This window comes from Pecten maximus, unplaced genomic scaffold, assembly GCF_902652985.1.
Source record: "Pecten maximus unplaced genomic scaffold, xPecMax1.1, whole genome shotgun sequence".
Lineage (NCBI taxonomy): Eukaryota > Metazoa > Mollusca > Bivalvia > Pectinida > Pectinidae > Pecten > Pecten maximus.
The window spans coordinates 13,915-26,732 of record NW_022980780.1 but is presented as its reverse complement, the minus strand read 5'-3'; the positions used below and the strand labels follow the sequence as shown (position 1 = coordinate 26,732).

At 36.8% G+C, this 12,818-nt stretch overlaps 1 protein-coding gene across 1 annotated transcript; it reads right to left on the bottom strand.

Annotated features, from left to right (window-relative positions):
• Positions 1 to 5,655: 5,655 nt before the first annotated feature.
• On the bottom strand, positions 5,656 to 10,752 carry LOC117319694 (cell wall protein DAN4-like). The gene is made up of 4 exons (XM_033874460.1): positions 8,928 to 10,752; positions 8,486 to 8,648; positions 7,733 to 7,947; positions 5,656 to 7,273 (listed from the first exon to the last, which is right to left on the bottom strand). Exons 1-4 carry the CDS (start codon positions 8,971 to 8,973, stop codon positions 6,012 to 6,014), a joined length of 1,686 nt encoding a protein of 561 aa, XP_033730351.1. The 5' UTR covers positions 8,974 to 10,752; the 3' UTR covers positions 5,656 to 6,011.
• Positions 10,753 to 12,818: the final 2,066 nt, after the last annotated feature.

The window sequence follows — 12,818 nt, the reverse complement described above, 5'->3', positions numbered from 1 at the left end:
TGATGGTTATTCGAAATAGAAGTACCCGTGTAAGATTATATGTTTCGCGCGAGCGAGACTACATTAACTTGAACATATTTAAATCCCCTTGTGTTATATTGGCGACAGCTGAAGAACGTTTCGTATAGTGATAATATCTTCGGCCATTATCAATTAATTTTAGAAATATTATAACTAAATCTTGAACTCGTAAAATGGATGCGTATTTAATAAACCGTAAACAACGCAGTATCTGTTAGTGATACAATTATTGAAGCAGTAAGTTGTTTCTAGTTCTGATCTATCATCCCACTTATAAATGATACATGGTGTACATATATATACATATATCTGAATTTCCATTAGCATGTTATCAGATCATTGAACGTGTATACAAAACATCAGATACATGAATATTTAATTCAGTATCAAGTTCCGATCCAAAATCCGCTGCTGTGCTTAGTGAGGCCCTTTTCTAGATCTGCTATCCTGAATGAATCGGTGTTACGCTACACTTACTTATCGAATTTCGTTAGAATTGAGCAATATTAAAATGAGAAGCTTTACTGATATAAGATTATTAAGAAGAATGGGACCCAAAATGAAAACCGACCGGGTAGCTTTAATGATATTCGAGTTATAAGAAGAATGGTAACCAAAATGGGACCCGACAGGGTACTTAAATGATATTAGAGTTATAAGAAGAATGTGAACCAAAATGGGACCCGACCGGGTACTTGAATGATATAAGTGTACTAAGAAGTATGGGACTAAAACAGGGACCCGACTGGTAGCTTTAATGATATTAGTGTAATAAGAAGTATGGGACACAAAGTTCGAACCGACCGAGTAGCTTTAATGATATCAGTGTAATAAGAAGTATGGGACCAAAGATGAGTCCCGATCGGGAAGCTTTAATAATATAAGTGTAATAAGAAATATAGGAACCAAAATGGGACCCGACCGGGTAGCTTTAGTGATATTAGTGTAATAAGAAGTATGGGGCCAAAGATGAGTTCCGACCGGGTAGCTTAAATGATATCAGTGTAATAAGAAACATGGGACAAAAGATAAGTCCCGACCGGGAAGCTTTAATAATATTAGTGTAATAAGAAATATAGGAACCAAAATGGGACCCGACCGGGTAGCTTTAATGATATTAGTGTAATAAGAAGTATGGGACCAAAGTTGACAACCGACCGGGTAGCCTTAATGATATTAGTGTAATAAGAAATATGGGACCCACAGATGAAAACCGACCGGGTAGCTTTAATGCTATAAGTGTAATAAGAAGTATGAAACCAAAGATGAGTTCCGATCGGGTAGCTTTAATGATATTAGTGTAATAAGAAGTATGGGACACGAAAGGATACCCGACTTGGTAGCTTTAATGATATAGTGTAATAAGTAAGTATGGGGCCAAAGATGAGTCCCGACCGGGTAGCTTTAATGATATTAGTGTAATAAGAAGTATGGGAACCAAAATGGGACCAGACCGGGTAGCTGTAATGTTATTAGAGTAATAATGAGTATGGGACCAAATATGAGAACCGAACGGGTAGCTTTAATGATATTAGTGTAATAAGGGGTATGGGACCAAAGTTGAGAACCGAACGGGTAGCTTTAATGATATAAGTGTAATGAGAAGTATGGAACCAAAGTTGAGAACCGACCGGGTAGCTTTAATGATATAAGTGTAATAAGAAGTATGGGAACCAAAGATGAGTCCCGACTGGGTAGCTTTAATGATATTAGTGTAATAAGAAGTATAGAAACCAAAATGGGACCCGACCGGGTAACTTTAATGGTATTAGTGTCATAAGGAGTATGGGACACAAAAGGATACCCGACCGGGTAGCTTTAATGATATTAGTGCAATAAGAAGTATGGGACCAAAGATGAGTCCCGACCGGGTAGCTTTAATGATATGAGTGTAATAAGAAGTATGGGACCCACAGATGAGTCCCGACCGGGTAGCTTTAATGATATAAGTGCAATAAGAAGTATGGGAACCAAAGATGAGCCCCGACCGGGTAGCTTTAATGGTATTAGTGTAATAGGGAGTATGGGACACGAAAGGATACCCGACTTGGTAGCTTTAATGATATAAGTGTAATAAGTAATATGGGACCAAAGATGAGTCCCGACCGGGTAGCTTTAATGATATTAGTGTAATAAGAAGTATGGGACCAAAGATGAGTCCCGACGGGTAGCTTTAATGATAATAGTGTAATAAGAAGTATGGGAACCAAAATGGGACCCGACCGGGTAGCTTTAATGATATTAGTGTAATAAGAAGTATGGGACACAAACGGATACCCGACCGGGTAGCTTTAGTGATATAAGTGTAATAAGAAGTATGGGACCAAAGATGAGTCCCGAACGGGTAGCTTTAATGATATAAGTATAATAAGAAGTATGGGACCAAAGATGAGTCCCGACCGGGTAACTTTAATGGTATTAGTGTAATAAGAAGTATGGGACCCACAGATGAGTCCCGAACGGATAGCTTTAATGATATAAGTGCAATAAGAAGTATGGGAACCAAAGATGAGCCCCAACCAGGTAGCTTTAATGGTATTAGTGTAATAGGGAGTATGGGACACGAAAGGATACCCGACTTGGTAGCTTTAATGATATAAGTGTAATAAGTAATATGGGACCAAAGATGAGTCACGACCGGGTACCTTTAATGATATTAGTGTAATAAGAAGTATGGGACCAAAGATGAGTCCCGACGGGTAGCTTTAATGATAATAGTGTAATAAGAAGTATGGGAACCAAAATGGGACCCGACCGGGTAGCTTTAATGATATTAGTGTAATAAGAAGTATGGGACACAAACGGATACCCGACCGGGTAGCTTTAGTGATATAAGTGTAATAAGAAGTATGGGACCAAAGATGAGTACCGAACGGGTAGCTTTAATGATATTAGTGTAATAAGATGTATGGAATCAAAGATCAGTCCCGACCGGGTAGCTTTAATGATATAGGTGTAATAAGAAGTATGTAAACCAAAATGGGACCCGACCGGTTAGCTTTAATGATAATAGTGTAATAAGAAGTATGGGGCCAAAGATGAGTCCCGACCGAGTAGCTTTAATGATATAGGTGTAATAAGAAGTATGGGACCAAAATGGGATCCGACCGGGTAGCTTTAATGATACTAGTGTAATGAGGAGTATGGGACCCTAAAGGATACCCGACTGGGTAGCTTTAATGATATAAGTGTTATAAGAAGCATTCGACCAAAAAAGGGACCCGACTGGTAGCTTTAATGATATTAGTGTAATAAGAAGTATTGGGCCAAAGATGAGTCCCGACCGGGTAGCTTTTAATAATATAAGTGAAATAAGAAGTATGGAACCCAAAATGAGACCCGACCGGGTAGCTTTAATAATATTTTTTTAAAATAAGAAGTATGGGACCAAAGATGAGTCTCGACCGGGTATACGTAGCTTTAATGATATTAGTGTAATGAGAAGCAAAGTAAGAACCGGGGTTGTTATAATAATATTAAGGTAATAAGGAGTATTGGACACGTCAATAGTAACACCATATATGAAAAGTAGTCAATTACGTCGTCGACGAGTATATCTTACTATATCTCTCACTGTCAATAATCGACATCTTTAACAGAAATCTTGATTTCGAGAATAGGTTTTAAACTATCGGTCAACTGTACAATGTCCCTCTATGATAATAATCACACGGAAATTCAGTGACCAATCTGTAGCGAAAATGGTAGCCCTGTTGTATATTGTTGAAATGTGAAATTGTTGATACAAAAGCAGCCGGTGTCACTTCACACGCACATAATATTCTGTATTTAAATTTGACGGCATTTGTTCTTATTGTACCAATGACGGTCATTTTGATTTTTCATTAAATAAACACTGAATTGACGTGCAATATTGAACGGTAAAATGAATATGCATGGTTATTCAAAAGAATAGTATACTGGGCGTATATGTTTCGCGCTAGCGAGGCTACAGTAACTTGAATGTATTGCTAATTCCCTGGTGTTATATTGGCGACAGATGGAAAAAGTTTTGTATGGTGATAATATCTTCAGTCATTATAAATTCCCTCTAGAAATATTATCAACTAAAGTTTGAACTCGTGAACTCTAGATATATATAATGTACCATTCCTACCGTAAACACCGCAGAACATGCCAGTGATAATCCGTTAGGGGCAAAGGAGCGAAAATACGATGGCGAAGGAGCGAAAACACGATGACTAAGGAGCGAAAACACGATGGCTCCTTCACAATCGCCTTTTCCTCTTCAGCGCTCCATCGGTCCCTCGCTTCTTCGCTCCTTCGGGGGGGGGGGGGGGGGGGGGGGGGGGGGGGTACAAAGGTTGGACATCATATCTTACTATATCCCTCGCTGTCAATAATCGACATCTTTAACAAAAATCTTGATTTCGAGAAGAAGTTTTTTTTATATCGATAAACTTTACATGTTCCTTATGATAATAATCAATATGAAATGTTAAATTGTTGTTCCGAAAGTAGCCAATGTCATTTAGTTCACTAACATAATATTATTTATCTATATCAGACATTTCTTTCTATTGTACCAATGACGACTATTTAAATGTTTCATTAAATAAGCACTGACTTGACTTGAAATATCAATTCATTACGCATGTGTTATTATGGCTATTCAAAAGAAGAGTATACTAGGTGTATATGTTTCGCGCGAACGAGGCTACAGTAACTTTAATATATTCCTAATTCCCTTGTGTTATGATAGCGACAGGAGGAAAAGGTTTTGTATGGTGATAATATCTTCAGTCATTATAAATTCCTTTTAGAAATATTATCAACTAAAGTTTGAACTCGTGAACTCTCTGTATATCTAATAAGCCATTCCTACCGTAAACACCACAGTACATGTTAGTGATACAAAATAAATAAGTTTATCTATTGTTCCTTGTTCTGATCTTTTTGGTGTTCCCCAGAGCCAAATTTCGCTCCTTCGCTCCTTCGACCCAAACGCGGAGGAGTAAAGGAGCGAAAACACGATGACGAATGAGCCAAAACATGAAGTTCCATCTCTTCTTCCCCATCGTATTTTCGATCATGATACGTATATGTCTCACGTTTTATAATATGCTATCAGATCAACTCATCTATACAAAATATGTAAGATCAATATGTGTGTCTGCATCAACTGTCGATAGGATACCCGCTGCCATGTCTAATGAGGTCATTCTGGACATCTAACTTGACGTAGAATTATATCTGCTGTCCTCTAGACATGAATCTACGTCACGTTACACCTTCTAATCGGGTTTTGTTAAAATATTACAGCGTCAAATGGTAAATATTTACTTGAATGTATTTTCAGTGTTATGGAGCCAGAGCACGCACAGAAAGGGAGTTTTTTTTCTCTTTGACGTTAAACGTAATAGATAATGAGCGGGAGAGGGGGAGGCTATGTCGTAAGGGGGTCTTAATCTTGTAAGGGAAATGGTTGTGCTGTAAGGAACAACGTACCAGGTACAGGTTATCAGGAACAACATACGAACTTGTTCGTGATAACCCATACAGGATTACACAGTTCATCTAAGTTATGATTATATCATTGTAAAAAGTTTGTCATGCATCCTGAATTATCTGTACACAGAGGGGAACAAATAAAAAAACAAAACGCAATTTGTATAACGTCTTATCTCTTAATTGTCTTGATCATAATCAATCCTTGCAAAGTTATTTGATAACTCTGTAAATCAGTCGATGACGTCACAAAATATGTTAGTATTGACATTTTATAGTACATGGACATTCTATTTATTTATTTCTTTTTTCCGCATCTTTACATCCTAAAGTAGTTAATAGTTGCTGTTGTTTCTTTTTTGCATTTTGTATTTTTTTTGACTCGACTTAAATCCTTACTTAATATGGAACAAAATACTGCGGTTCAATATATTCAAATACAATGGAGTATACAAATACCATAAAGAAAAAAATAACAGAACATGAACGAAAAATCAAGATTTGAATGCAAATCTTCAAAACTATATGACTGATGTATCATGTTGTTGTTTGAACTGTCTGTACACTAGCCTACCAAGACTGACACCGTCAGGTACAACGATCACTCCGACAACCGCGGCCAGGATGATACAGGCCACGCCCCCCATGGCTACACAACTGGGCCGGGAGTCATACACGCTGACGAGCTTTCGCCTTTGGGAGGATAGCATGGTTTTGTTTACTGCCAACTGAATCCTTAACACACGCATAATCCCTTCAAGTTTGTATCTAGCAAGTTTTGTCTGTTTTTTTAGGAGACAACATTTGATGCATGTGTCATTTTCTACGTCAGAACTGACCAGAGACGTAGTAGATGTTGAAACTGATGTCGTCGGATCAGATGTCGTCGTATCAGATGTCGTCGGTTCAAATGTCGTCGAATCAGATGTTGTCAGAACGTATGTCGTCGGATCAAATGTCGTCAGATCATATGCCGTCATATCAGATGTCGTCGGAGCAAATGTCGTCATATCAGATGTCGTCAGATCAGATGTCGTCATATCAGATGTCGTCATATCAGATGTCGTCATATCAGATGTCGTCAGATCAGATGTCGTCGTCTTAGATGTCGTCGTCTTAGATGTCGTCGTATCATATCTCGTCGTATCATATGTCGTCGGATTAGATGTCGTAGGATTAGATGTCATCGTATTAGATGTCGTCGGATCATATGTCGTCGGATCAAATGTCGTCAAATCAGATGTCGTCGGATCAGATGTCGTCGGATCAGATGTCGTCGGATCAAATGTCGTCAGATCAGATGTCGTCTGATCAGATGTCGTCAGATCAGATGTCGTCGGACCAGATGTCGTCGGATCAAATGTCGTCAGATCAGATGTCGTCGGACCAGATGTCGTCGTATCAGATGTCGTCGGATCAGATGTCTTCAGATCAGATGTCGTCGGATCAGATGTCGTCGGATCAAATGTCGTCAGATCAGATGTCTTCAGATCAGATGTCGTCATATCAGATGTCTTCAGATCAGATGTCGTCATATCAGATGTCGTCGGATCAAATGTCGTCGGTTCAAATATAGTCTTACTTTCTCCTTCTGTCCTTGGAGTCGTAGAGAAAACAGTCGAAGATTCACCATCACTTTTTGGTGAGGATGCCGTAAAACTTTCTGTGGACACAGCAAGTTCTGCTCTGTTGAAATATGTAGATGAATGCGTGAATGCGTTATCAGCTGCTTCCAATCGGGATGTCGTAGCGTGAATTGAAGTTTTCGTGGTGCCAGAAAATACTGAAACAAAATTAATCATCAAGAACAGTTTAAAACTCTTTAATCGGGCATTTAAGGTGTCACCGCAAATACTATCTGGCATCAGCACTTTACCACCAGAATCGGTTCGTTCTAAACAAAGATATGCCCAATATCAAATGATGTAATTAAAATAGTTTACTTTCTCGTAAAAACATAAATATTCACAAGTTTCACAACGTATATGGTTTACCGACAACATACTAATTACCAAACTTACGAAGAGCATGGTCAAGAGTTAATAGTTCAATGATAACATACTAGTTACCTATACCACAAAGAGCTTAGCAATGAGTTAATAGTTCAATGATAATGAACGGATTATAAATCCTCACAAAGAGCTTGACAAAGATTATATAGCTCCATTAAAACATAATTATTAACAACCATCGCAAAGAGATTTGTAATATGTTGATACTTCATCGTATAAATCATACTTACTAGTCTCACACAGAGCTTTATGAAGTCGATAACACCATGTTGTAAACATCTCATTGTCCCATAACAGAACACACGATTGTTCAGGACAACCATCAGGCTCTGGATAACGAGCACTCCACCTACCCCATCCACTATAGACCCATGACCTTGAACTTCCTCCTTCGCACCCGAAAGTGTCATTGAATCTCATGCCTATCCAGTATAACCCTTCGTTCCTAGAAAGCAACGAACAAAATGTTGAATCAAACTGTCAACCCTCGGCAACAGAATATCAAACATGTATATCGAGACCATCAGATACTAAGTAGAACCATATAGGCACATTTTAAGACAAAGAAATAGTAAACTTAATTAAATTTCTCAACTTTATATTCCTTAGAGAGTATGACTAATACAATCGTTTTAAAACTTTGAAGTACTGACTCTATTCAATGTGCAGTAATTTTTATGTTGCAAACAAACATGGCGTTATGAAGCTGTTAGGCGGATGATATCAAGTGGCATTGGAATTGCATATATTTCGACAAGATAGTTTTTAAACAATGTTCACGTGTAGTCAGAACAGCTTATGCATATATCCAGAACAGTTGTTGCCGCTTCGGTTATTAGCATAAAAAACGAAAATGATTATTTAAATAATCATCTAGATATTTGTGACAAGGTGGGTCAATGTAACTACTAAATAAAATGTTGAATATTTATACACTATGATATCATTCAGTACTGATTTAATATTTAATGGTATATACTTACAGATGATGTTCCTGATATTGGTCGTGAGCCGTAAAGTAATCCCACTTTTCCTGACTATTAAGAACAAGAAGGCGGCCATTCCTGTCATTACAATATTCTTTGGCAGCTTTCCAGTTCAGTTTTCCTGGACTTATCACCAGATTTGTGAAGAGAGACAATCCCTCTGTGTTTAAAAAAAGAAGAAATTGACAAAACATATACACTCAAAAATTATTTATTTCATCCCATATCAAATTTTGATTTTACGTTTAATTTTGATTTTAATACCCCATTTAGTCGCTATAGTACCTTCAAACGTTAAAATTGTAGTATGTTGTACTCCTATATGTATTATTCCTACTAGAACCATTTTTTTTACAAACCAGTCGCTGAAATGTTCCATTAGGTTAACCTTGAAGTATTTATAAACAGACATAAGTTCGGGTTAAGTTAAACGTCTTACCTCGCATGAGAAACGTCCATAACGTCACTAACACCACCACATCCATCAGGTGTCCCCTACAGGTCTATGGTTATGTTACTCTATGTACCCAACGCCAGGTCTTCCATTGGCAGTCCCATCCAGGTGTCTATCATAACGGTATAGAGGTTGTGTCCTATGTCATCAACGCCAGGTCTTCCATTGGAAGTCCCGCCCAGTTGTCTATTGTAACGGTACGGAGGTTGTGTTCTATGCCATCAACGCCAGGTCTTCCATTGGAAGCTCCGCCCACGTGTCTATGATTACGGTACAGAAGCTGTGAACTACATGTGTACGTAACCAACACCGCAGCAGCTATTAGTTAATTACCCAAACTTGTTTCTCACACATTTTTTTCTCATTTAGTATGTTTAGATCTATATACTATGTACAAAGAGCAGATCACTAGATCATTGAATAGGATACATTTCCGCACCGCAATGTTAAGACAGTAAGTTGTGTGATTGCACAACGTTCCAAAGCATCCTGCGCACATTGTGCAGACATCGAGCGCACAAATGGCGATGTGCGATACAAACCGCGCAACTATGCGATGTAAACCGCACAGCTAATGATAGGTTTATAAATATTACGAAATAACTAGTTATACGAAAACATAAAAAAATGGAAATTATGATATAAGATGGTCGCTATTATGTATACGTGCTGCATAACAATTGTTTTCATTCATGGAACATGTATGATCTGTTAACTATTGCCATTTAAGTACCGTCATTTTGACTCGCAAGTATTCGTGATGTTTTCGACGGCCTGGTGATACATCTACATATACATGTAGCAGAATGGTAGACGGACTCCACTACGATAATTTATCTTACTTAATGCATAAATTATATATGATATGTATTTTTAAACAAAAAAGAAATGGTTCTATTCAAAATAAGTCGTTCTATCTGTTGTTTAGTTCTACATGTATGAAATAACCGTATATAATCTCGCCGAATACACATTTCGTCGACTTTCATAGGCCTAGATGTGTCCTCAACGCCGTCCGAGCAAATTATATCAAGTTCTTTAAAATGATTTAGTTATTTAATTATACATTTGTTTTTATTTTCATTCCTAACAATTATTACATATATTTAAACAAAAATATGGTAATTAGCTGCCTCGTAAAATGTAAATCGTTGCATATCTTTTACAATCGTTCCACACGTTTAAAAAAATAGATGACGCATTCCTCATTTGATATCTACGACGATACCTATCGCACATGTACCGTTCCAATCGCCCATCGTGCGCACATTTTCCTGCACGATCTGTATCGCACATATCGCACATCGTGCAAACTTCATGCGCACATCGTGCAGACACCGTGCGCATATCGTGGAACATTGAGCGATTACATAACTGTAATGTGAGTAATTTCAAAAACATGATTTCTAGTCATAGGTTTGTTGTGCATCAAATGTTTTGTGTTTTTTCTGTTGTTTATGGAGCATGGTGTAATTATTATTTGCTGTATATTTGGTGTGTTGTTTATTGTGTATAATGTGCATTGTGTACTGTGAGTGTTTTGTGTTGTACATTTTGTGTAGTGTGTGTTGTATATTTTGTGTATTGTGTGTTGTATATTTTGTGTATTGTGATTATCGTGTGTGCTGTTTATCATGTTTGCTGTATAGTGTGCATTTTGTTTTTCTACAATTGTGTTGCATATTATGTTTGAAGTGCGTATGCTGTGTATTGTGCATGTTTTGTATATGTTGTGAATTGTGTATGTTCGGTATATGTTGTGTGTTTTTTTTGTGTTTTGTGTACATGTTGTGTTCCATGTGTTGTTTGTTTACTGTGTATTGTGTGCTGTATGTTTGTTGTGAAGTATGTGTTGTTTTATTTTGTGTGCTTTGTGTTGTATATGGTATGTTTCGTACTTTGTGTTGTATATGGTATGTTTCGTACTTTGTGTTGTATATGGTATGTTTCGTACTTTGAGTTGTATATGGTATGTTTCGAACTTTGTGTTGTATATGGTATGTTTCGTACTTTGTGTTGTATATGGTATGTTTCGTATTGTGTGTATTGTGTTGTATATGGTATGTTTCGTACTTTGTTTTGTATATGGTATGTTTCGTACTTTGTGTTGTATATGGTATGTTTCGTACTTTGTGTTGTATATGGTATGTTTCGTACTTTGTGTTGTATATGGTATGTTTCGTACTTTATGTTGTATATGGTATGTTTCGTACTTTGTGTTGTACATGGTATGTTTCGTATTTTGTGTGTTGTGTTGTACATGGTATGTTTCGTACTTTGTGTTGTAAATGGTATGTTTCGTATTGTGTGTGTTGTGTTGTATATGGTATGTTTCGTACTTTGTGTTGTATATGGTATGTTTCGTATTTTGTGTTGTATATGGTATGTTTCGTATTTTGTGTTGTATATGGTATGTTTCGTACTTTGTGTTGTATATGGTATGTTTCGTACTTTGTGTTGTATATGGTATGTTTCGTATTGTTTGTGTTGTGTTGTATATGGTATGTTTCGTACTTTGTGTTGTATATGGTATGTTTCGAACTTTGTGTTGTATATGGTATGTTTCGTACTTTGTGTTGGTATATGGTATGTTTCGTACTTTGTGTTGTATATGGTATGTTTCGTACTTTGTGTTGTATATGGTATGTTTCGTACTTTGTGTTGTATATGGTATGTTTCGTACTTTGTGTTGTATATGGTATGTTTCGTATTTTGTGTGTTGTGTTGTATATGGTATGTTTCGTACTTTGTGTTGTATATGGTATGTTTCGTACTTTGTGTTGTATATGGTATATTTCGTACTTTGTGTTGTATATGGTATGTTTCGTATTTTGTGTGTTGTGTTATATATGGTATGTTTCGTATTTTGTGTGTTGTGTTGTATATGGTATGTTTCGTACTTTGTGTTGTATATGGTATGTTTCGTATTTTGTGTTGTATATGGTATGTTTCGTACTTTGTGTTGTATATGGTATGTTTCGTACTTTGTGTTGTATATGGTATGTTTCGTACTTTGTGTTGTATATGGTATGTTTCGTACTTTGTATTGTATATGATATGTTTCTTACTTTGTGTTGTATATGGTACGTTTCGTATTTTGTGTGTTGTGTTGTATATGGTATGTTTCGTATTTCGTGTTCTTTGTGTTGTATATGGTATGTTTCGTACTTTGTGTTCTTTGTTTTGTATATGGTATGTTTCGTACTTTGTGTTGTATATGGTATGTTTCGTATTTTGTGTGTTGTGTTGTATATGGTATGTTTCGTATTTTGTGTGTTGTGTTGTATATTTTATGTTTCGTACTTTGTGGTGTACATCGTATGTTTCGTATTTTGTGTGTTGTGTTGTATATGATATGTTTCGTAGTTTGTGTTGTATATGGTATGTTTCGTACTTTGTTGTATATCGTATGTTTCGTATTTTGTGTGTTGTGTATGGATGATATGAATAGTAACCGTTTACGTCAGGTAGTCATTGTGTATTGTGTAGAGAATTACTTTGGGACGGGAGATAACTCGCGATATTCTGCCAGTCAAATTGTATTGATTGGTTTTGTATGGTCACGTGACTTTGTATCGAGACGTCATATCAAACTGTTAAGTCTAAAATATGTGTTTCTACTCTGTTCTCCTGATATACGATGGGTTAAAGCTAACACTGAGATCCGAGACGTAGCAGAAATCAACATAAACATGCTAATGCTATTATACAACGTTTAACTATTGCTGACAAATCGTGATTTTTTTTCATAAATTATGTTTTGAGTAGAGCTGTTACGTACAGGTATGACCGTTCGACTAGGTGTAAAGGTATTGAAAATGTTTCGATAGATGAGACGTTATTGTACTAGCTGCCATATTGTTGTTATGTAGGTGA